Source organism: Eschrichtius robustus, chromosome 14, assembly GCF_028021215.1.
Source record: "Eschrichtius robustus isolate mEscRob2 chromosome 14, mEscRob2.pri, whole genome shotgun sequence".
In the NCBI taxonomy this organism is placed as follows: domain Eukaryota; kingdom Metazoa; phylum Chordata; class Mammalia; order Artiodactyla; family Eschrichtiidae; genus Eschrichtius; species Eschrichtius robustus.
Genome location: NC_090837.1, coordinates 72,766 through 96,903, shown reverse-complemented (window position 1 = coordinate 96,903; position 24,138 = coordinate 72,766). Strand labels below are relative to the sequence as shown.

The window sequence follows — 24,138 nt, the reverse complement described above, 5'->3', positions numbered from 1 at the left end:
AGAAGAAAGAGGTCCCCAGAGTTCCCTGGGGGTTCTGAGAAGCACTGAGGGCTGCTGAGCCCCCTGCCATGTTTGAATAGTTTGGTTGGCAACTCCCTATACTGCAAGAAGCATCTGAGAAACATTCATGAAGTCAGCAGTCAGAGGTGGGTCTGTTCTGCTCAGGCAGCAGCAGCTTGCAGTCAAGCTCCTGGGCAGGCTGTGGGCAGGAAGGCCCCTCTCCAGAGAGGAGGGTGTGGCACTGCAGCCACCCTCCCGCCTGTGCTGTGACAGGCCGGCCTTCTCCGCCCAGCCCCGTGGTGAGTGCGGTGTGGGCCCGCACGTAGGCACGTGCTCCGCAGGAGAGCGCTGGGTGGGGCGCGGCGCCTTCCCCTCGCGTTGTGATCCGTTGTGTTTGCCGACCAAGTGTTCTGTTCAATTAAAGTTTAATGTTCTGACACCCCCCTCCCCCATTCACTTAACTGTCTCGGACACCTGCCCCTCCCAGGCCTGGCCCCCATTGCACAGCGCGTGGGCACTACTCCACGCATCAGAACCTGGTGAGGGATATTCGGATCCTTCCCACCGGCTCCGTTTTATAAGCAGCGTCCCGTGGGCATCTCTGTGCTCTGCCCCTTACCTGGTCACTTTGCCCCGGGAATGAGGAATTGCCCCCAAGGTGGAAACGGTGTGCCGAGCGCACAGGCCAGGGGCTGAGCTTTGACACCCAGGACTGTCCCCTCCGGGAATGGGCCCTTGACCCTCACCTCCCCGTCCTGTTGGTCAGCAGAAGTGGTACAGCGGGGAGCAAAGTCAGGTTTGTGCCCTCGGGGCTCACAGGAGAGTGGGGAGAGGCAGAGGACTAAGGGGGCGCTTCCAGGTACTTGCTGGGGGGATGGGGTGAAGTGGGGAGCAGCTGAGAGCCTGGGATGCCTGAGTGGACGCCGGGAGCTCCCCAGGAGCGGTGTCTCAGCTGAGACCACCAGTCCTCCCCCCGCAGCCCGTCACGTCCCATCTTCCTCGCCAGAACCGCAGGCAGGGCCGAGCACCACGAGTGACAGGCGCGCCACTTGGACGGCCACTCACATTCCAGGTTCCCGGAAACTCAGGCCTTTCAGTTTGAAAACATTTCCTTATTTTGAAACAGTTGAAAACTGGCCAAAAGTTGAAAATGGGGTACAAAGATATTTTTTCCTTTGAGCCATTTGAGAACAAGTTACTGACCTGCTGCCCCATCATATTCCCCTAATACTTTTATGTGTTTCCTTCAGATAAGGAATTCTACACATGCACAGCACCTCCATGGAAATCAGGGAATCAGTCCTGGTGCTTTACCGCCTCCTAATTGCCAGACACCATGAGAGTTCAGGTAGTTGTCCCAGTAATGCCCTGGATGTGAGAGAATCCAAATCCGCCCCATAGCACTGGCTGCCTTTACTCAACAGGGCTTTCAGTGCCCTTCAGCCTGGGACAGTCCCTGGGTTTTCCTGGCCTTCCATGACCTCGACTTGAGGATTGCAAGCCGGTTGCTCTGCAGAATGTCCCCCAAAGTGGCCGTGTTTGACGTTTCCTTGTGATTTGGGGTTTGCATTTGGAAGGAATATCCCAGAAGTGACGCTTGGTCCTTACTGCGTCTTCTGGGCGGCACGTGGTCTTGCTCACCTCACCCCATCGCTGATGGTGTTCATCTCCATCACCTGGTTAGGGTGTTGCCGACCAAGCTTCTCCACTGTAAAGTTCCTCTTTTTCTCTTTGTGTAAGTATTTTAGGGGGTGGTGCTTTGAAGCTATGTAAATATCCTGTTTCTCATCAAATTTTCTATTAACTAATTCATTAGTTTCCCTAATGTGCTTACCTAATTCTCAGAATTCGTGAACACTGTACTCTCCCTTTTACCCCAGTTCTGGGATCTCAGACGTCACTGATGTTCCCCACACATGCACACAGTGTACAACCCCGTCACCAAGAGTCACTCTTCATGATGTACCCTTCACCCAAATGGTGATTGATGTAAATAACTGAGTTCCACAACGCATTTTACCCACTCTTATCCACACAACCTGTCCCCACATGAAGCACGCTCTTCAAACTCACTCACCCTTATTCAAATTCTGCACAACATGTCAGCACAATTAGTGAACGTGCTTTAGGGTTAGGGGTTAGGGGTTATAACGCCCTGGGCTGCTACAGGGTGTGCCACCCGTCGACCTTCCCAGGAAACATGTAGAGCTCTGGGCCTGTCCTGGTCTCCTGTGGCCAGCAGACCCTGGTTGCCCTGGGTGGGGACTGGTCACAGTCAGAGGCGGGACCCTGGTGAGGACCCGTGGTCCTCTCATGAGGACCTCTAGGGCATTTTCCTCCCTCCTACCCTTGGCAGGCACTGGGCTCCATCCTGAAAGTCCCAGAGCCCTGATTCGCTAGCTGCATCAGGTCTGCTTTGGAGAAAATGGACTAAAGTCTCTGGAGCTGACCCTTGACAGACCGGACCTCCTGCGGAGGGCCACCTATGCTGTGTCAGACCTGCGGAAGGAGGCAAGGGGCTCGCCCCTCCTCCACAGAGCACCTGGAGGGAGGGGGCTCTGCCCTCTGGGTCCTGCCAATCAGGCCTCCTGCCCACCACTTCCCTCCCTGCTTCCTGGCTTGACCCCAGGCCCTTCTGAGAAGAGGGTGTTGGCCCACAGTCTGTCCTGCTCGCCCCTCCTGAAAGGGCCAGCCTGAACCAGTGGACATTGGTGAGATGCAATGACCAGGCAAGAGTGCCTCTTTCTGTGTCTCCCCTACTGAGATGAAGATGCAGATAGTGGCCATTCCAACCTGCTGATGGCTGGGGGAGGGGCCCAGAGGACGGTGAGGGGTGGGGTCTGGCTATTCCTGGGCTTTCCGGGCTCCAGGAAGGGGGGGTGCTGTGACCAGCTCCAGGGAGCACCCCCCCCCCCTTGTCCTCATCCTCCCATGGCCCCTGGAGGCTGAGAGCTGTGTCCAGAGCTCCCAGACAGGGCCAGAGTGACCACCCAACAGTGGCCTTGGTCTGTCTGTGAAGGGCCCTGCCTCTACCCTCACCCACCGTGGTCTGGGGGGAAGGGGACAGAGCAGAGGGTGCCTGTAATCTGTTCCTTAGGGCTGCTGTAACAAAGTACCACAAGGGAATCCCTGGCGGTCCAGTGCTTAGGACTCCACACTCTGACTGCTGAGGGTGCGTGTTCCATCCCTGGTCGGGGAACTAAGATCCCACAAGCCGCGCGGTGCAGCCGAAAAACAAAACAACGAGGTGCCACAAACCAGGTGGCTCAGAACAACAGAAATCTGTCGTCTCGTGGTCCTGGAGACTGGAAGTGTGGCATCTAGGTGTTGGCAAGGCCTTGAGGGCACCGGGGGGAGGATCTGATTCAGGGCTCCCTCCAGCTTCTGGCAGCTCTTGTCTTGGGACAGCATAGCTGCAGTCCTCACAAGGCATTTTCCGTGTGTGTGTGTGTGTGTGTGTGTGTGTGTGTGTGTTGTCTGTCCAAATCCCCCCTTTTAATACCAACACGATCATAGTGGGTTCCGGCCAACCCGAATGATTTCCTCTTGACTTGATCATCTGCAAAGACCCCATATCCATGTCATGTCACATTCACAGGTACTGGGGGTTGGGACTTCCACACGTGGATTTCTGGGAGCACAATTCAACCTGTAACAGTGTCCCTGTTTCTGGCAGTGATCTCCACCCCTTGCTGGCCTGAGGCGCCTTGGTCCCTCCCTGGGGCAACCCCATCACGCTTACTGGGGGCCCCAGGCAGGAGACCCTCTCCCTCCTGGCTGTAGGACTTGGGTCTGGCGCTGGGCTCCTCCGCCCAGTGAGGGCTGGGGCCAGCCTGTCCTGGGGTTGGAGGTGCTAAAGTATTGAAGGTAGTTAGATGGAGGCCTGGCTCTCTGGGTGCAGAGCCATATCCATGTTGGCGGGGCCAGCGGGGCCCGGACCGTGTCTTCAGTATCCAGAGAGCGGAGAGTGTGGACGGAGCGAGGCGCAGGCACCCTCAGCTCTAACCCAGTACAGAAGCACTAGCGTGGATCCGCTTCTGGAGCCGACCCCTGGGGAGCCCGGGCCTGTGTGTCTGTAACAGCATCCGCGGGGTTCGTGCGGCTTCTCGTGGAACTGGGCCCCCGCGGGATTACACAGCTGGGAGCCCTTCTGTGTGGCCGGACCGTGTTCATCTGGGTCACGCACTTGGTGCTGGTGGCGCCCGAGTGCCACACCACTCCAAGGCTGTGTCGTGGGTGAGCCATGCCGCCCTCACTCGTGGTCCCGACAACACCGCAGTGTCCTTTCCCTGAGCAAGATGCCACCCTCTGGTGGCCTGTGGAGCCCGTGCTGTCCCCAGCTGGGACTCGGGGGACAGCGGCCGGGAGGGCAGAGCGCAGGCGTTGGTCTTGGACGTGGGCACGGAATCTCATCCTCAGGGCTTTGCCCCAGGGTTTCTCTTTATTTTCTCACTAGAATTTCATCAGGGCTCCAGTCGACCCTTGAGCCAGTGGGGCTGGGGCGCTGACCCTCTGCTGTCAGAATGGAGTATGACTGATGGTCGCCCTCCGTCACCCTGGTTTCGCATTGGTGGATCCAGTCTGCAGCATTTTCTATTGAAAAGAATCCACACGTGAGTAGATCCGAGCGGTTCAAACCCGAGTTGTTCAAGGGTCAACTGTATTTTACGAAAGCATCCCCGCATTAAGGCGCTGTCACTCAGGGCACACAGCGTTCTTCGTACAGAAGTGGGTCATAGTGGTACTTCCGAAGGGCCGCACGTGCACCGGGGACCGGCCCCGCCAGCCACCCGAGGGCCAGCCGCCCCTGCGTTCTTGCTCTCATGAGTGTTCTGATGGCCCTTTCTTGTTACAGTGTTGATGCCGTTGAACAAGTTAATCGACACGTTGAAAAGGAGGTGTGTTAAAACTCACAACATTAAGTTTAAATCCAGTTTTTACACCAAAACGAGAATATATTAAAATTTTTCCTTTCTGGCTTTAATGGAAGTGAGCTCATCAACAACTTTTTCCTTTTGTTGAGAAAGTCACAGTTTAATAGGCAGCATATTTGTAATACTACATAAAATATGTCTGTTTTGTAAACAGTGACATCCTACACTAAATGAAACATGTAAGCATATCAAGCTTTGTTATTAAAATCAGAATTTGTTAAAGGTCACTTAACACTCAGCTGTTAACTGTGAACCCAAATGGTCCGGGGTCTTTTCTAGTGGGAGATTTCTAAGCACCATTCCCAGCTTTTCTATGCTAATTGGTCTGTTTACATTGTCCTTATTTTTGGGTCCATTTTGTTAATGTGTATTTTTACTAGGAATCACCAATTTCTTCTAGGTTTCCAATCTGAAGCAAAAGATTTCTTTTATTTGACTTTAATTTTCCCTCTCTTTCTAGTTTTCTATAGAATTGTCACAATTAATGAGCACTATTGAAACATTATTATTAACTGCAATCCATATTTTATGCTATTCAAGTTCCCTTCCTTCTACCTTTTTCTGTTCCAGGATCCCATCCAGGGCACCACATGACATGTGATCATCATGTCTGTTTAGGCTCTTCTGGGCTTGGACAGGTTCTGAGACCCTCCTTGTTTCGATGACCATGGCAGGGTGGTGGAGGACCGGGCAGGTACTCTGTAGGCTGTCCCGCATTGGGATTTACTTGGTGTTTTTCTCATGGTTAGACGGGGGTTATGGGTTTTGTGGAAGCAGATCACAGAGGTCAAGGGCTTTCTCATCACTTTATATCAAGGCAGTAGGCTCTCGAGATACTTACCACTGTTACTGTTAACCTTGGTCACCTGGCTGAGGTAGTTTGTCAGGTTCCCGCTGCGTTTTGGAACCTTTCCCGACAGCTCCAGCCAATCCTGACCACTCCCCTCTCTGAGTTTCTGTAGCTCTGATCTTCAAGTCACATGTTGCTGGCCTGCTCCTTCCTGTAGTATCTGTTCTCTAGAAATCCCATGTCTGGGAGTCTCCAGAAAGTTGACAGTTTTCAGGAGGAGAGAATATTCTGCTGTACCCTCCTCTCCCTAGCTCGGTACTGGACTCATGGTAGGAAGGTGATGTATTTATATCAAGCTTCTGATACCGAGTTCCCCTGCTGAGTTTATGATTAACCTTTCTTTACAAAAGTGTATCCCTTTTCTTGTCCCACCCCTGTTCCCCTCAGGATTGAGGAGTATCAGAGAAAAGGGGCGGGGGAGGGAACCGGTCAGGACCCTGCAGGGCCCTCCTGGGTTCAAAAGACTCTCCATGTCCCCCATTTCTTGTTTGCAGAGAAAGGCTTTAGTCTCCTAGGCCTTTCCTGAGTTCCAAAGAGCGGACACATGCACTTACTAATTAGGGAAGATAGGGAATGCAGAAACGAAGGAAAAGCAGGCCCAGATGGTGTCAGAGGAAACACCAGGGGCCAACCAGGAATTAAAATTCTTAACCCATCACATAGGCTCTAAGTAAATAATAAAATGCCTCAACTGTGGCCTTTGCTCTCTCCTAGAAACAGGTTAAAGGATGACAAGACCATGATTTTCTAGTTTGCTTTTCAGGGACATGAAGATCAATCACAGTCACCAATGACACATCGAGTCACAGGATGGTGCTGGGAAGTCTGCAACTGAGGTCTCATCAGGAAGCTGAAATCACCAAGACCCCCTCTCATTTACCCTTTTTGCCTTTAAAGACCTTGCACCCTGGCCAGCCAGCAAGATGGACCTGAGACAAACCTGCATCCCCCACCTTCTGGACTGGTGCACAGCTCAGGTCCAGCCGCTTGTCAATATTCCAGACGCAAGTGCTGGCAGGAACAGAAAAATTGCTTTAATAAGAAAGCCAGCAGTCTGGGGAGAAGGCAGACTCATGTCCCAAAACCAACTCCAAAGAGTCTGCTTAGCCACGAAAAAGGTGAAGTAATCTCAGTTAATCACTGAGGTAGGGGGTCCAAGTCATCCCACGCCCCACTGTGTGCAGGCTTGTGGACTCCTTGTGACCTCTCTTTAGATGCTATCCTGCTCACACAGTTTGCTCGTGAGGTTACTGAAGGCCAAGCTGGGGAAAAGGTCCAATCATCTGTTAATTACTTATTCTTTATATTTCTTTAATCTAAGGAAAGAACCAACAGGTTAGGCAAAGTATTATGTGATCAAAACATTTGGGAGATGTGCTTGGGTTAGTTAAAATATAGCTTTGCTGAAGTGGTAGGACAAACGGGGCCTCCTGCAGAGAGCTCTTTCCTGCCAAAAGCTGCTTACAGATTAATAAAACTCTCTCTGCTCCAAACGCTGATGTTTCCGTTTGTTTGGCCTCATTGTGTGTCAGGCACATGAACTTGGGTTCAACAACACTTCTGGGTCAGTGGCTTTTGACTAGGAGATGGCACGCTTTTCTCATGTCATAATCCGAGGGCATGGAGCGCATCTGTTAGGCCAGAGAGAGCAAGAGGACAGATCGGACAGTTCCCTTTTTCCCTTTGGCAGATGTCGTGCTTTGCTTTCTTTTAAGCAGAGTCTCTCCCTGACGCTTAGCACCTTTACCCCACTTCGCTCACTCTGCCCGCAAAGGACCTGCCCGGTGAAATCTTTGATCAATTGTTTGGGGACAGAAGGGCGAGAACCTTCTCTTGGTGCACACGCCCCCCCCCCGCCCCCCCCAACGCTGATAATCCCAGAGCAGCTGTCTTTAAACAAGGGCATGAGGAAGGCCAGCCACAGAGGGCTTTGTTTTGTTGAGTGGAGTTTGTGAGTTGATGTAACCCAACAATGGGCTCGTGCGCCTGTGGCACAGAAAGCCCAACTCCTGCAGTGGGAGTTTGCAGCAAAGTAAGGGCTTATGGCACCAAGCAAGAGAGTGGGTGACAAGCCTCAGATCCACTCCAACTTGACCGTTTTTAAAGGGGAAGAACAAAGAAGTTGGGGTTAATTATCATCTTGTGACACATTTTTTAATATTTTTTATTTAGTTGCGCTGGATCTTAGTTGCGGCACACGGGATCTTCGTTGTGGCCTGCGGGCTCTAGTTCCCTGACCAGGGATCGAACCTGGGCCCTCTGCACTGGGAGTGTGGAGTCTTAACCGCTGGACCACCAGGGAAGTCCCCTTGTGACATTTCTTAGTCGTAGTTTTGGGGCTCAGGATGTCTCTGGTTTGCCACTCTGGAGATCCATGGCTTGGCCATCCGTGAGCTCATCTTGCTCTGGAGAAAAAACACGACTTTGTATGTTGATGATGAGACCTCATCTGACTCTGGGGGTGAGCGCTCAGTGAGCAAAGGATTAGGTCAGAGGGGACAAGAAAGGGAGTAAAGTTTTGGACAGAGGCTAATCATCAACATGGCAGGGGAGCTCGGTTTTAGGGGGACTTGGTTTCACGGAGAGCTGCTTGTGAGAACAGAGATGAAGGGGGACTGCAGGGGAAGACAGAGGGAGACCCGGGGTTCTGGTAGTGGGAGAAGAACTTTTGCAGATAAGACCTCGGAGAGCTAAGGAGGAGAATTTGAAAGCTTTGCTGATGTTGTGGAGGGAGGAATTTCCCTCTACGCTTCTAGGTTCTTCTGACTGGTCTAAGATTTAAACTGACATGAGACAGATTACAGGAGAAAGTCACACAGAAGTTTAATAAAACGTATGCTTGGGAGCGACCCAAGAAAACTGAGTAACTCTCCAAAATGCTGGAAACTCTCACCTTTTTTTTTTTCCAGAAATAATGTATTTATAAACACAGAAATGGTTACAACAAAGATGGCCGTGACGAGTGGGTATGTATATATTTATATATATATATATTTATATATAAATCCTTGTCCAGCAACTGACTGTGGCACCTAAGGAGGTAAGTCCAGTCCTTGCCATTTGCCCCGAACCCTCCCTTCTCTGCAGCGCCCCCAGTTGTGGGGTTTCACAAAGAACCCACAGCTCCTTAGGCTGGGGATGGGGAGACTGAGCACAGGGCCTCAGCTGGCAGAGAAGGGGAGAGGCTCCAAGGAGAACCATAACCCACACTTCTAAGCCACCCTCGACCAATTTGGGGATCTCCAGCCCTTGGGGACCACATCTCAGCCCTTGCCCCTTTAACAGTAAAGGAGGTCTGACCGCCCCCATCTCCTTCCAGCATTAGGTAGGAAGTGAATCGAGATCATGAGGGGAAGAAAGCGGCTCCCAGGGACAGGGGCACAGCAAGAATAGAACAGGAGACTGGTTGCATTTAGGGCTCCCTCCTCTCTGACGTCCGGGAGGACTGGCCTCTAGTCCTCCGTCAGCCCGAGCTTGGAGGATTATGAGGGTGAGGAGAGAGAAAGTGCCCACGCTGCAAAACTCTCCATGAGGTCACAGCAAACCCCTTCCCTGAGCACCAACCCCCAGTGTTAAAAGCTATGCTTGGGCGGGGAGGCTGCTGGATTTCGCTACCAGCTCAGTACTCCACTGACATTCAGGAGGGCTGACGTTCCTTCTGAGAGAGGCTGAGAATAAGGATGGTATCCTGTGGAGGAGGGCCGTGCCTGAGGCCCAAGGAGATGGAGCCGTGGCCTGTCAAGGAAGAAGAGGACTTTTCCCACCGAGAGGAGCTGCAGAAAGATGGGACCAGAACTTCTTTCCCCTCTACCTGGCGGACCGCAGCACAGGTCTCCACGAGCTGGCCAGGTGCTCCAGCTGAATGGTGCTGCTGGTGACAGTGAGACAGAGGTCCTCGTGATGCTCCGCCGTCTTTAGGGGGTCAGGTCAAAGGAACACTGGGGGGAGGGCTGGGGGGCTGCCCCCGGGGACCGGAAGTGTGGTGGCTGCGGCCGCTGCGAAGCCTGGGGGGCCTGGGCCTCAGGGCAGGGTGAGAACAGATGTGCATCAACAAGGGCGAGGTCGGCTGTTGCCGGAGAAGGGCTGCGCCCTGCCCCACCTCGCTGGCTGTGCTGCCTCTGCGCGCCTGCCCTCGGGCATCAGCGTGGACAGAGTCCAAGTCAGAGCAGCTGACCCCACAGAGCCAGGCGTCCGTTACCCAGAATATCACGGTGGTACCCATGCCGTGGACAGGACTGCGGACTGCTGGAGTCTCCTGTTCTCAGAGGTGGAGGAGGGAAGGGGGTCAATCAAGGGGTCCCGGTTTGGTCATCACGTCCCTCTCAGGATCCCTGCGACAAGGGCCTCGTCAGCTCAGACCTCCCCAGCTTCAGCTCCCATGAGTGTCTCAGCTCTTCCCCCGCTCACAAGCCCTGCGGGTGGTCCCTGACCTCTCTGAGAAGACAGCATTGATCCTCACAGAGGAAGGAGGTGGTGGTGGGGATGGAGGTGGCACCGTGGCCGCTAAGAACCCCTGGGGCCGAGAAAAGAAGCGGATGCTGGAATCAGGGCTCCCTCTGTCCTCTCCCCTAACGATGATGACGACCATCAGAGAGAGCTGGACATGCTCCCTGACCTTCTACTCGAAGGCGGAGATGCGGATACACTCCAGGTCACACACTTTGAGACCAAGCCCCACAAGTGCCCACACTGTTGCAGCCCTTCGCCAGCAGCTGCTACCTGGCCCAGCACACGCGTATCCACTCAGGGGTCAAGCCCAGAGATGTAACTTCTGTGAGAAGTCTTTCCGGCAGCTCTCTCACTCCAGCCGCACGCCCGCATCCACACCGGGACACGCAGGTGTGCACAGCCAGGCTGTGAGAACACCTCCACACAGCTCGAACCCGCAGTCCCACAGGCCACGGCGCAACAAAGGTAAACCCTGCCAGGACCACAGCTGTCACCGGGCACGCTGCGACACAACCTCGCTGGAGACGCCCCTGTCCACGCACACCGTGAAGCAAGGTGTACACCTGCGCCGTCTGCAGCCGGGCCTACACGCTGGAACCACACCTGACGCAACACATGATGCGCAAACATATCCCTCCCGATCTCCTGCAGCGGTGGCCCAGGCCCAGGCCCTCACCCTAAATACCATCCTCTGCTAAAGGCCAGAGAGCCTGTGGGGGAGGGTGATTCACGACCTCAAAGGGGAGGAAGGCAATTCACACGGAGATGGAAAAGCAAAGGCTTTGTAAACAAACCGCTGGGCTGCACTCTGAAGGCCTGCAAGCCCTGGGCCTGCCCAGCCTCAAGACCAAAGAGCAAGCCTGGAGTCAGCGACCACCGCAGAGACCTACGTGGTTTACTGGCTCGGGGATCTCACACGTGCGAAGCAAAGTCCCGGAGCGACGCCCCTCCGTGCGCAGCAGGCGGCGGGTGGGACAGGCACCAAGCTTCCTGCTCTGCCCGGTGAGGGCACAGGCTGAGAGCTGAGGTAACCTGCAAAGGCCCGAGGGCGGGGGCCCGGCCAGGCTGGCTTCCGTGTGGCCCGTTGCACCCCAAAAGCCCGCTCTGCCGCCCTCCCACCCCGACGCAAACAGGTGAGCCACGGCAAGCTGGACCGAAGGCTTTGCATTGTTCTAAAAAATTACCGTCTAACTATGCAAACAGACACCAAGTTTTAACAGCAGAGAGAGTTTGCTTGTGGCGATACTCAATCGGGCCCGCACCGCAGGCATGACTCCCGGTCTGCGCCGGGTCCTGCAAAGCACCCGTGCGAGGCGCGGCGTAACGAGTAACGTGCAGCGGCAGCTTCCCAGCCGCGGCCGCTGACGCAGCTGGCGATCGCTTTTTCAAACAGCACGTGCAGACCTGTGTCCACAACTACCTCACTTCTGTGGAACAGGCTCCTGGAAGCGAGCGTAAAGGGCGCGTTTTTAGTCGATGCTGCCAAACCGCTGTCCGCACGGGTTGAGGGAACCTGCGGAGAAGTGCCGCGCTCCCGGCGGAGGGTCTGGCCTGCTTCCAGCTCTTTCCTCCCGACAGGGCCTCCAGGGCGCCCGCCAGGGGACGCGCTCTCGCCGCCGCTTCCGGGCCTCAGCGCCTTGTCACGGGCTCCTGCCTCGGGGCCCCACGTTTCTTCCCGTCGCGACTGGCAGGAGGCCCGCGACCCCGCACCCTTCGAGGGACCCGGGTGTCCCCCAGCGCCGACAGCCCGCCCCACCCGGCTCCAGGAAGGGCGGGAAGGAGGCTAAGGGCGAGCTCACGGAGAGGGTCCTGGAGTTCGGGAAGGAAGTGGGCTCGGGGGGCACCCCGAACACTGAGGGGACCCGGCCCGGCGGGCACAGAGGGGGCGGGGGCAGGCGGCTCTGCCCTGCGTCCTGCCTGGACACCTCCCTCTGGCCGTGGCCCTGCGCCGCCGGACCTCTCCCGGCGCCCTTCTCCCCGCGGGGCCCGAGAAGCCTCCCCGGCGGCCCGCCCCGGACGCCGGACTCAGTCACCGTCGCCCGGACGCCCCCATCGTTCATTCACCTTCATCCGCACGCTCCCAACTACCCGCGCCAGGCGCCTGGGGCCGCTTCCACGCTCGGCGCGCACGTGCTCCGCCCGCACGTCCGGGGAGGCGGTGGGAAGGCGCGGTCACTACAGTGTATCGAGGCCTCCGCCAATCCCTGCGAGGGCCCCGCCCGACGACCCCCACCCGTGCCCTGCGCCCCGTAAGTCCGGGGGGCCTGCGGGTCCGCCCGCCTGGGTTTGGGGCATTCCGGTGGTTCTCGGGGAGCCGAGAGGTTCTCGGGGGTCCGTGGCATTCGGGGGGCTGCACGGGAGCCGACAGGTTGGGGGGCGGGGGGGGGGCGTCGAAGGCGCCACCCAGCCTGCTTCTGCGCGTCTTCAGGTCCCAGAAGGAGCGGAGCCCGGGTCCTGGGGGTGCTGGGCTGGGGTGGAGGAGAGGGCGCCACGACCCCCGCCTCTGCAGCAGGAGGAAGCTGTGACCCTGGATTAACCCCACGCCACCGCCCTGGAGCTCTGCGGAGACAAAGCCCGGCTGGGGTCGCAGCCCGGGGGGGCAGGCATCCCCGCCCCTCCCGTGCCTCCGCACCCCCAGCCGGAGGCCCCCGGCGATCCCACCCCCGCGTGACCCTGGGGCGCAGCTGCGCGCAGCGGAGAGGCCTTCGCGACGGTGGGGGCCTGGGGGCCCGAGTTCTCGGTGACCCTGGTCAGCCATGCAGGGGAAGCCTCTGAAGTGCCGCCGTCCTGGCTCGGACACGGTCTGGCCTCTCCCCTGTGCAGTTTAGTTTGGGGAGATGTTGCACACACAGCGAGCTGGAAGGCGCTCTAAGAGAGGAGACCAGGAGGGTTTCGAGTTGCTTTTTAAAGGGTGATCAGGGCAAAAATTCTCTGACATCAAAGCTCATGCCTAAACTTACGCAAAAGACTTCGGCAGAAAGAGAAACATTTCAGCGTTTGTTCACTTGAAAATCTGGAGACGACCCAAGCGCCTGGTGGACTATTGCTAAACACATCACACTTCACAAACAGGATGGGCTCCTGGAGGGTAATTAGTAGTTGCGCGGAGAAAGAATGCTTCCTGACCCGACTAGTGATACATTGTACAATAAAAATCGCTGTTACAAAGCAGTGTGAGTGAGACGAGCCCATTTGAAAACTACAGACACAAAATGATGTATGCCACATTGTTAAACCCTGGTTGCCACCGGGTGACAAAATTATTGTTTTATTACTTTTATTTGGCTTTTAAATTTTCTCCTTTTGCTTATCCATGTTTTCTAATTTTTATAAAAAGATAATCTGTATTTCTCGTTTTAAGGTTCTTTTCAAGAAGTGAGAGAAAAAACATAAGACACCAGGGTTGGGGGAAGCAATCCCCACCGTCCAAATATACTAAGGCGGACATGGGTGAACAGAGAGGAAATTGGAGATTTGCTGCAGGAAACCCTCCTGTCGTGGGAATGCGATCACAGGCCCTTTCTCCAGGACCGGCTGGTGCTCAGTGAGGATATTCCTGGTTGCACTCCACCCGTGAAGCATCAGTGAAGTTAAAACCTCAATGGAAACCAAAATGTCCAGGTACCTACGTTATTAAATTTAAATGTAATTCAACAAATTTTATGATTCTAATTCATTGTTATAAAATCAGTTACTTTTTTTGGCTGCCAGGTGAGAAGTTATTGTTTACAAACATCGTCTTATTTGAGCCTCCCAAGCCCCCTCTGAGCGAGTTATGTTCCCTTGTTACTAAAAAGGAAATAGGTCCCAGTGCATTTAAAACACTTCCAAACAGTAAGTGGCCTCCTTTAACTGTCAGACTCAAAAGCATACATTCTTAACTGAAGCACATAATAATTTCAAGTATTCTAAATCAGGGCAAACTCTTCGTAAGCTTCATTTTTAATAGAGGTCTGATCTTCCAACAAAAGGTAGGCCAAAAGGTAATATCCAACACCCACTGTAAATAGAGGCTGCCTCTCTCTTCCATGCTCACTAGTCTGAAATGCAATCATTACCACATAACGCAACCTAAGGCATACTTACCTGCTATTTCCTTATTTTCTATTCTCTTCTGGACCCAGGCTACCTGGGGCGGACTCCCAGTTCAATTGCTTAATAGCTGTGTGACTTTGGACAAGGTACTGATCCTGTACCTTCTCTCCTCTTGGTAAAGTTTATGATTTGTAACAATAACAGGCCCTCTTTCCTCTTTGGTTTGAGATCATTAAATGAGTCAGTACTCTACACGCACTATCTTCTTTACCATTTTGTTTCTTACCGGTGTTGTTCACTTTTAACACATTCAAAATCTGGTAAGGGAACTTCCGCCTTAGGACTTGTCCTTTTCAGAAATGTCCTGGCCATTCATGTACTTTCCCCCGTAGTGAGTAGCTGAACACATTTTTAAAAATCCCTGATCCACGGAAGGCTGCAAGCCCATCTAGATACAGCCTCCTAAGAACCTCTACTTCACCCTGAACCCCTCTTCCCTCCAGGGAATTACCTTCATTCCCAGAGGTCCCCCTGAGGGAGTTCCTCGCCCACCTGCACTGCCCCATGAAGCCTTCTCGAAGCCCCAGGGTAAGTACCCCCTGGCAGATTTGTCTAATCTGTCTGTATATTGGGGTGCTTGTGGCCATTGGAGACCAGTCCTTTGGGCCGTTCGTTGGGTTCACAGAACTACGGGGAGCAGGCCGTCTGGGGAACACCCTTGGGAAACCAATGCCTGACAGAAAAAGAGAGGGGATGTTTGACGTCCTGGGTAGAATGCTGAGAAGGACAGAGGGAATGTAAACAAGAGCTTGAAAGAGTGACTCAGCTGTCCTTCCTTTCTTGGAAGATGGCAGGTGCAGGTGGGGTAGGGAACAGGAAAACCCTCCCAACATACTGACCCAGAGGCACTAGGAATGCTTTTTTTTTTTTTCTTTTTTCTGCTAGCGAATCCATGATGATCAAAATATTAAAAAAAAAATTTTAAAGATGAGATGAGTATTACCGATTTTTCCTTCTGCTTCAGGGTCAAAGGTGGCTGGGCAGTGGTGCTGTGCCCAAACAAGGCCCACTTCACCTGCTACAAACCTTCTTTCCCTCTGGTGGTAGGTCAGGTGCAGGGTGGGGACAGGGACTCAGAGCCCAAGGTCTATTTACTGAGCATACGGGACTCTGTGAGGTGGGTATTTTGCCATCATTCCCATGTGACAAGATGCCCATCAGAGAGGTTAAGTCACTGGTCTACTCACAGAACTGGTAGGGGGTGGGTTTGAGGTTAGCCCACTCCCATCTGGCCCCCAAGTGTTGGTTTTCACGTCACCCAGCAGCACACTGACTCGGAGGGTGGGAGAGAAGGAGGGAAGCCTCACTGCGCACTACATTCTCGTTACTCAGTAACCGTGCTTGTTACACTCCAGGCCCAGGCTGGACACTGACATCACAGATGAGTGAGTGTCCCTGCGTTTGAGGAATCCATCCTCTCAGGACCTGTTGATTGCCTACTCTGTGCAGAGCAGGAAAAAAATCAATCTATTTATCTATTTTTGTCATTGAAAAAAACCTAAATAGATATTTAACCAAAAGCATTTTAAATTAACATAATATTACATGTGAAAACTTGCACAGACATACAAGTCCAAGAAAATGAAAGCACATTGTGAAAGTTCTTGATGATTTTGATTTTCTATCCTTGTAAGTTACATAAAGTGCACAGATCTTCAGGGTTTACCTCTGATTTTTCCATACGTGCAGATACTGTGTCCTCACCATTTCCAGCACGCTTCAAGGCTCTCTCGTGCTGGTTTCCAGTCACTACCCCCCCACGGTGACCACCCTGGACTTAAGTCACCAAATGTTAGCTTTGCCTGTTTTTGCACTTGATCTGCCTTCTCAAATGCTACAAAATTTCCCCCATGTAACCTTCTAGAAGGTCTATTTTTTTCCCCTTTACATTCAGGTGTACAATTAATCTGGAAATAATTTTAACTTATGGTACGAGGTATGGGTGTGTCAACTCCCCCCCCTCCTTCAATAGGACATCCAATTTACCTGATTTATTGAAGAGTCTTCACTATTGCACTACAGTGGCACTTTTTGTCTTAAATCAGATGATGGTACATGTGTGGGTCTGCTTCTGGGCTCTGTGATCTGTTGTTCCATTGGTCTGTTTGTCCAACTTTACACAAAACCATACTATTTTAATCATGGGATAAGTTGATATTCAGTGTGTATCCTTCCATTTTCCTCCTCTTTGTCTTTGGTATGCTTCACCCTTTGCATTTTTACATGAATTTCAGAATCAGCTGGTTAATTTTGACAAAAATGCATCTACTAGGACTCTGAGATGGCACTGAATTTATACAGCAACTTGGGAAACGTTTGAGAACAATATTGAGTCTCCCAATTCTCAAATATAAAATACATCTCATTTATTTAATTTCAAGCAGTATTTTGTAGTTTTCTGTATAGAGGCTTTTCTTTAGCCTTATTTCTGGTATTTTTGATGCTGTTGTCAATGGTACTTTTCGTTCCATTATCTAATTGTTTTGTAATATATGGAAATACCAATGACTTTTGTATATTGACATTCTATCAATATCTAGCAACTCTGCTAAATTCACATAATTCTAACAGGTTCTGTAGATTCTTTTGGGTTTTCTAGGTACATAAACATATTGTGTAGGAATGACAAGTTTTCTTTCATTCTTTCTAATCTTCACAGTTTTAAAAAAACTTATTGCACTGGTTAGGACCACCAATATTCAGTGTTGAATTAAAGAGGTAATAGTTGGGACTTCCCTAGTGGTCCAGTGGTTAAGACTCCACGCTCCCAATGCAGGGGGCCCAGGTTTGATCCCTGGTCAGGGAACTAGATCCTGCATGCTGCAACTAAGACCTAGTGCAGCCAAATAAATAAATATTTTTAAAAAAAGTAACACTATTAATTAAAAATTGTATTTTGCTATCTTGCTAAATTGATTTGTTACAGTGGCTTTAAAAATTCTTTTTATTGGAGCACAGTTGATTTACAGTGTTGTGTTAGTTTCTGCCATACAGCAAAGTGGATCAGTTATACATATATCTACTCTTTTTTAGAGTCTTTTGCCATATAGGTCATTACACAGTATTGAGTAGAGTTCCCTGTGCTATACAGTAGGTCCTTATTAGTTACCTATTTTATATATAGTATGGTATATATGTCAACCCCAATCTCCCAACTTTTCCTCCACCCGCCCTCCCCAAGGTGCCTTTTTTTTGGGTAAAGTTTTAAAAGGAGTTTCAGTGAAGGCAGTCGTGCTGTCTCTGAATAAAGTTGTCATTCTTCCTTTCCAATCTGTATCCCTTTTTTTTTTTTGGCCACGCCACGTGGCTTGTGGGATTTTAGTTCCCCGACCAGGGACTGAACCCTTGCCCTCAGCAGTGACAGCACAGAGTCCTAACCACTGGACTGCCACGGAATTCCCACCAATCTGTATCTTTTTAATTTCTTTTTCTTGCCTTATGCAGTCAGCTAAATCTTCCAGTACAATGTTGAAAGAGAGTAGTGAGAGTGGATATATTTCACTTGTTCTCAATCTTAGGGGAATCTATTCACTCTTTGACCGTTACGACATTAACTGTAGAAATTTTTCAGATGTGCTTTATCAGTTTGAGGAAGCTACTTCCTATTCCTAGTTTGCTGAGGTTTTTTATCATGAATGTTATGGAATTTGAACAAATGCTTTTACTATGCCTGTTGATGTGGCCGTATGATTTTTATTTTTTAGTTGGTCAGGTATGAATTAGTGATTGGATTTTGAATATCGAATCAGCCTCAGCTTTGTCTTCCCAAGATAAACTCCAATTTGCCTTCATGTATTGCCCTTTTATATATTGCTGGATTAAATTAACTAGTTTTGAGGACTTTTACATCTATGTTCATGAGGAACATTTGTAGTTTTTTAAACAATTTGTAATCCTTTTTGTTTTTTTTTTTAAATCAGGGTAATACTGACTTCATGAGTTAAGAATTTGTCATCTATTTTCTGGAAGAGTTTGTATAGAATTGGTATTACTTCTTTCTTAAATATTTGCTAGAAATCATCAGTGAAATTATCTGAGCCTGGGTTTTTCTTTGTTGGGAGATTTTTAACTGAATTTAAGTTCTTTAAGAAATGTAATAGGTTACCCTTTCTTGAGTAAGCTTTGGTAGTTTGTGTCTGTCAAGAATTTAGTCCATCAAAGTTGTCAAATCTGTGTTTTGTGTTGCTTATCCCTTCCACTGTTTTTGTTTCACTGGTTTCTGGTCTTATCCTTACTATTTCATTCCTATTTACATTGGGCTTTACTCTTCTTTTCCTAGTTCCTTAAGGTAGGACTTTAGATTATTGATGTGAGACCCTTATTCTTTTCTAACGTAAGCATTTCGTGCTATTAATTTCTCTCTACACACTGCTTTTTCTGCATCTCAAAATTTTTGATATATGTTGTATTTTAATTTGTACACATCGTATATAATAATAATTCAAAATATATTCCATATTATGCTTGAAATTTCTTGGACCCATGAATTATTTAGAATTGTGTTGCTTAATTTCCAAGTGTTGGAGACTTTTCTTTTCTTGCTGCAATTGGTTTCTTGTTAAACTGCACTATAGATGGGAGAAATTTTGCATGGTTTCCGTTATTTAAAAAATTTTAGGATTAATGACTTAGGACATGATCTGTAATGGTGAATGCTTCACATGTAATTGAAAAGAATGTGTATTCTTCTGTTGGATGTTCTAGACATGTCTACCAGGTCCAGCTTATTGATGGCATTATTCAGGGCTTCTATAGCCTTGCTGATTTTTAGTCTCCAAGTTATGTTACTGAGATATAACTGTTGAAGTGTCCAACTAAAATGGTAGAGTATATTTCTCATTTCAGCTCTGTTTTTGCATGATTTTGAAGCTCTCTTGTTAAGTACATGCACATTTAGAATTGTCTTTTGGGTAAAATGATGGTTTTCATTATATAAGGTACCTATACATTGCTGATAATTTTCTTTGCTCTGAATATATATTTTCTTCCATAAAAGGGCACATATTTTCTAATGTCAGCTCTCAGGCTGGGAGATAGGGTGGGGCTGAGTCAATCTGATATGTATTTCAGCTGTCTGAGCTTTGTTGAAGCTTTTGGTTGATTTAGTGCAAAACTGCCTTCAGATATTTTGAGGGCAAATCAGAATGTTTCCCTCGGCAGGGCCTGGAATCTGAGTGTGGAGACGCTGTAGAGATTTGCTTGTGCTCACAGCCAAGCTGCCAGCTCTCAGAGCTGTGCAAAACATCTCCTTGCCTTACAGCCTGTAGTTTATTTTGGTTTTTCTAAATAGACTATCACATCTCCAAACAAAAGGATTTTTGTTTCAGCCCCAATCCCCAATTCCTTACAACTTTTTCTTCTCACACATTGGCTAGAATTGCCATTACATTGCTATAATTAAAATGACGAGAGTTCTTTAATTTGATAATTTGATTAAAAAGTGGCAATAACTAAAGCTATTCTGGGTAATCTATGTAGAAGGAACTAATTAATAATGGCAGCAGACTACACAAAGCATATTTTACAGTACAGAGAAAGATAACACCTAAGCATCCTAGGTCTTATGATGTAATCCTTATTGTTTTCCTGGTTATTACATTTACTTACACACTTTTAAAAATCTTTATGTTCTATTATGAACATGCATATCATTGACATTTAAACATTTTCTCCATCTTTTCCTAAAAGTTTGGAACATCTTTACAACTTCAAAGTAATTTGTAAAGGAAATTATTTTTTCCAAGTGAACCAAAATAATAGTGAAGTAAACTTTTCTGCTGAGGCTTTATCCCATTTGAAACATTCATAAAATCTTCTTTTCTTGTATTTTTTTTTTCTGGCTTGGTTTCTCCAAGGTATGAGCTTCCAATACCTGCAATTCATTCGTTTTATATTTTCTCTCATTAAAATCCTAATTCTTAATAAATTATGAATTTCAAAGGATTGTATTCTATATTCATTTGCATTATGGGATTCCTCTTTGTGGATGTTAGCATGTTAAAAAATGACTTCTGACATTCATTTCATTCATATTGTTCCTCACCTGCACAAACTTAAAGAAATGGTATGACTTCTTGCTGAGAACTTTCATAGGGTTCACTGAATTGATAGGGTTCCTGTGTACATTTACTGATATTTTTTTGTATATATAAAAAACAGCATTCTTTGGATGCCCCTCCACATGCCATACATACACGGTGTACCATGAGATTATTCCATTTATAGAGTTTCTCTCTTGTACGAATTTTCTGGGAATTCCTGTGAATTGACTTTTTTAAAAAAAATTATTTATTTATTTATTTTTGGCTGCATTGGGTCTTCATTGCTATGCGCGGGCTTTCTCTAGTTGCGTCAAGTGGGGGGCTGCTCTTCATTGCACGGGATTCTCATTGCGGTGGCTTCTCATGTTGCAGAACATGGGCTCTAAGCGCGCGGACTTCAGTAGTTGTGACGCGTGGGCTCAATAGTTGTGGCTCGCGGGCTCTAGAGCACAGGCTCAGTAGTTGTGGCACACGGGCTTAGTTGCTCCACGGCATGTGGGATCTTCCTGGACCAGGGCTCGAACCCATGTCCCCTGCATTGGCAAGCGGATTCTTAACCACTGTGCCACCAGGAAAGCCCTGAATTGACTTTTGAGAGAAAGTTTCTTACATTTACTTCACCAATATGTTTCTCATCTGTATGAGTTCTCTGATGCATAATGAGCTGTGACTTCCAACAAAAGGCTTTCCCACATTCGCTGCACTTACAGGGTTTTTCTCCTGTATGAGTCCTCTGATGTGCACTGAGAATTGATTTCTGAGAGGTTTTTCCACATTCACTGCACCCGTAGGGTTTCTCCCCTAATAAGTTCCCTGATGTACAATGAGCTGAGATTTCCTAATGAAGGCTTTTTCATACTCGTTGCATTGAGAGGGCTTCTCTCTTTTGTGCATTCTGATGTATAATGAGCCGTAATTTTTCACTGAAGGATTTCTGACATTGACTGCATTTATAAGGGTTTTCCCCTGCATGAGTTCACTCATGTACAATGAGAAGTGACTTCCAAATGAAGGTTTTTCCGCATTTGTGACATTCGTATGGTTTGTCTCCTGAATGAGTTCTCATGTGTATAATGAGGTATGACTTGCTACTAAAGGCTTTCCCACACTCACTGCACCCATAAGGTTTTTCTCCAGCATGAGTTCACTGATGTGAGATGAGCTGATCTTGTCTATTAAAGGCTTTCTCACATTCACTGCATTCATAGGGATTCTCTCCTGTGTGGGTTCTCTGATGTACAATAAGGTTTGACTTTGTATTAAATGCTTTCTGACATCCACCGCATTCAGAGGGTTTCTCTCTTGTATGAGTTCTCTGATGTATCAGGAGCTGTGACTTCAAACCAAAAGTTTTCCCACAGTCATTGCATTCATAGGGCTTCTCCCCTACATGAGTTCTCTGCTGTGAAACGAGCTGGTATTTCCGACTGAAGGCTTTCTCACATTCACTGCATTCATAAGGATTCTCCCCTGTGTGAACTCTCTGATGTATAACAAGTTGTGAATTAAAACTGAAGGCTCTCTGACATTCACTGCATTCATGGAGTTTCTTTCTTGTGTGAGTCCTCTGATGTATAATGAGGTAGGACTTTATCCTAAAAGCTTTCCCACATTCATTGCATCCATAAGGTTTCACTCCTTTGTGACTTATTTGCTGTACAATGAGCTGTGACTTCAAATTGAACGCTTTTCCACACTGATTACACCCATAGGGTTTTACCCCAGTGTGTGCTCCCTGATGTACAATGAGCTGTGACTTGAAAGTAAAGGCTTTCCCACATTCACTACAACCATAAGGTTTCTCTCCCGTGTGGGTTCTCTGATGTACCATGAGGTTTGAGTTTGTATTAAAGGCTTTTTGACAATCACTGCATTCATAGGTTTCTCTCCTGTATGAATTCTTTGATGTATAATGAGTTGTGATTTCAAACCAAAAGCTCTCCCACGTTCATGACACCAATAGGGTTTCTGACCTCAATGAGTTCTCTGGTGTGAAACAAGCTGGTCTTTCCTACTGAAGACTTCCCACATTCACAGCATTCATAGGGATTCTCCCGTGTGTGAATTCTCTGATGTATAGCAAGTTGTGAATTGAAACTGAAAGTTTTCTGGCAAACACTGCATTCATGTAGTTTCTTTCCTGTGTGAGCTCTTTGATGAACAATGAGGTAGGACTTGCTGCTGAAGTCTTTCCCACATCCATTACATTTGCAGGGTTTTTCTTGTGAATGAGTTTGCTGATGCACCACAGGGTATGACTTGCTGCTGAAGGCCTTCCCATAGTAACTGCATTCAAAGGGTTTTCCTCCCATACGTATTTGTTGGCATATGAGCTGTGACTTTCTGTTCACAGTTTTTCCAGATTCATTACTTTCACAGTATTTTATTCCAGTAAGAGCTTGCTCATGTTTAGAATGGAAGGATGATTCCCTATGTGCATGAAACCCATTAGGATTCTTTCCAGCATGATTATTACTGAAATCTATATTATATTTCAAACTCTTTCCATTTGTGACATATTTATGAACTTTTTGTCTTTTTATAAAAATTTTTAAATTTTTGGTTGTGTTTGATCTTCGCTGCTGTGTGTGGACTTTCTCTAGTTGCGGTGCACGGGCTTCTCATTGTTGTGGCTTCTCTTGTTGCGGAGCACGGGCTCTAGGCATGCAGGCTTCAGTAGTTGTGGCACGTGCACTCAGTAGTTGTGGCTTGCAGGCTCTAGAGCGCAGGCTCAGTAGTTGTGGCACACGGGCTTAGTTGCTCCATGGCATGTGGGATCTTCCTGGACCAGGGCTCTAACCTGTGTCCCCTGCATTGGCAGGCAGACTCTTAACCACTGCACCACCAGGGAAGCCCTGAAGTTTTTGTCTTGAAGAAACATAATCTGTACGAAGAAGACATAGTTTTCCAAATGCAGTACACTGATAGCCTTTTGACATACTTCTCAGCTTGCCTTGATTTTCCTGATGCCATTCCATACCATCATCAATTTCCCAGACTTCGTCTAGAAATGAAAATACTCACGCTATAAATAGTAACATGATCCTAGTACAGCATAAAATTGCCTTATAAATGTCATTTCATGAGGTTTTTCTTAGTTTCTGAAGTCAATTCTGAATGTAAGTAAAATCTCAAGTGTAAACATACCCAGACTCCTGGGCTCTGGGTAAAACAAAGCAAAACAAAACATGAAAATAGGCAAAGGGAACTGACAATAAATAAAGGTAGTCTTGAGTTTCAAAATTTTGCATAATGTCTTCTTTAGAAAGCACAAGGAAAAATGAGCAAAATATAAAGAAGTGGGAAGAGATCTCTGAGCATAGGCTTCATTCGACAAATAATCGTTAAATACTATTATGTGCCAAACACTGTGCTAAGCTCAGGAGAAAGAGCAGAACCATTGCAGGTTGGTTTACAGTCCTCCTGGGAATAAAGTTCCGCTGAATACTCAAAGAGATGAAAATAAATTCACAAGAAACATCATCGAGATGTTTCAGAACACTGACAAGCAGCAGCTAATAAAGCTTCCAGAGAAACCAAAAAAGTTTCACATAATGGATCAAAATTTAGAATGGATCTGACTTCTCATTAGCATCACTAGAAGAGAAAAACAGAGGATTCAGGAGTAAAGTAGAGGCACAGGTCGCAAAATCTATATCAAATGCACCGTTTCAAAGGAAGCTACTGTGAGAGGTGTTCCAACAAAACAAACCAAGAAAAAAGGTGACACAATGAAAATAGAAAAGAAAATCTAAAAGGAGATTCCAGG

At 48.5% G+C, this 24,138-nt stretch overlaps 1 protein-coding gene and 1 pseudogene across 1 annotated transcript in view; one reads left to right on the top strand and one right to left on the bottom strand.

Annotated features, from left to right (window-relative positions):
• Positions 1-23,362, bottom strand: part of LOC137776442 (zinc finger protein 268-like) — a 131,200-nt gene extending 107,838 nt beyond the window's left edge. The window contains 5 exon segments of the mRNA XM_068562945.1: positions 20,986-21,107; positions 21,354-22,250; positions 22,253-22,390; positions 22,393-22,907; positions 23,244-23,362. Of these exon segments, the coding sequence (XP_068419046.1) occupies positions 20,986-21,107; positions 21,354-22,250; positions 22,253-22,390; positions 22,393-22,907; positions 23,244-23,347 (1,776 nt within the window). The 5' untranslated portion in view covers positions 23,348-23,362.
• Positions 128-10,914, top strand: LOC137776417 (zinc finger protein 384-like; annotated as a pseudogene).
• Positions 23,363-24,138: the final 776 nt, after the last annotated feature.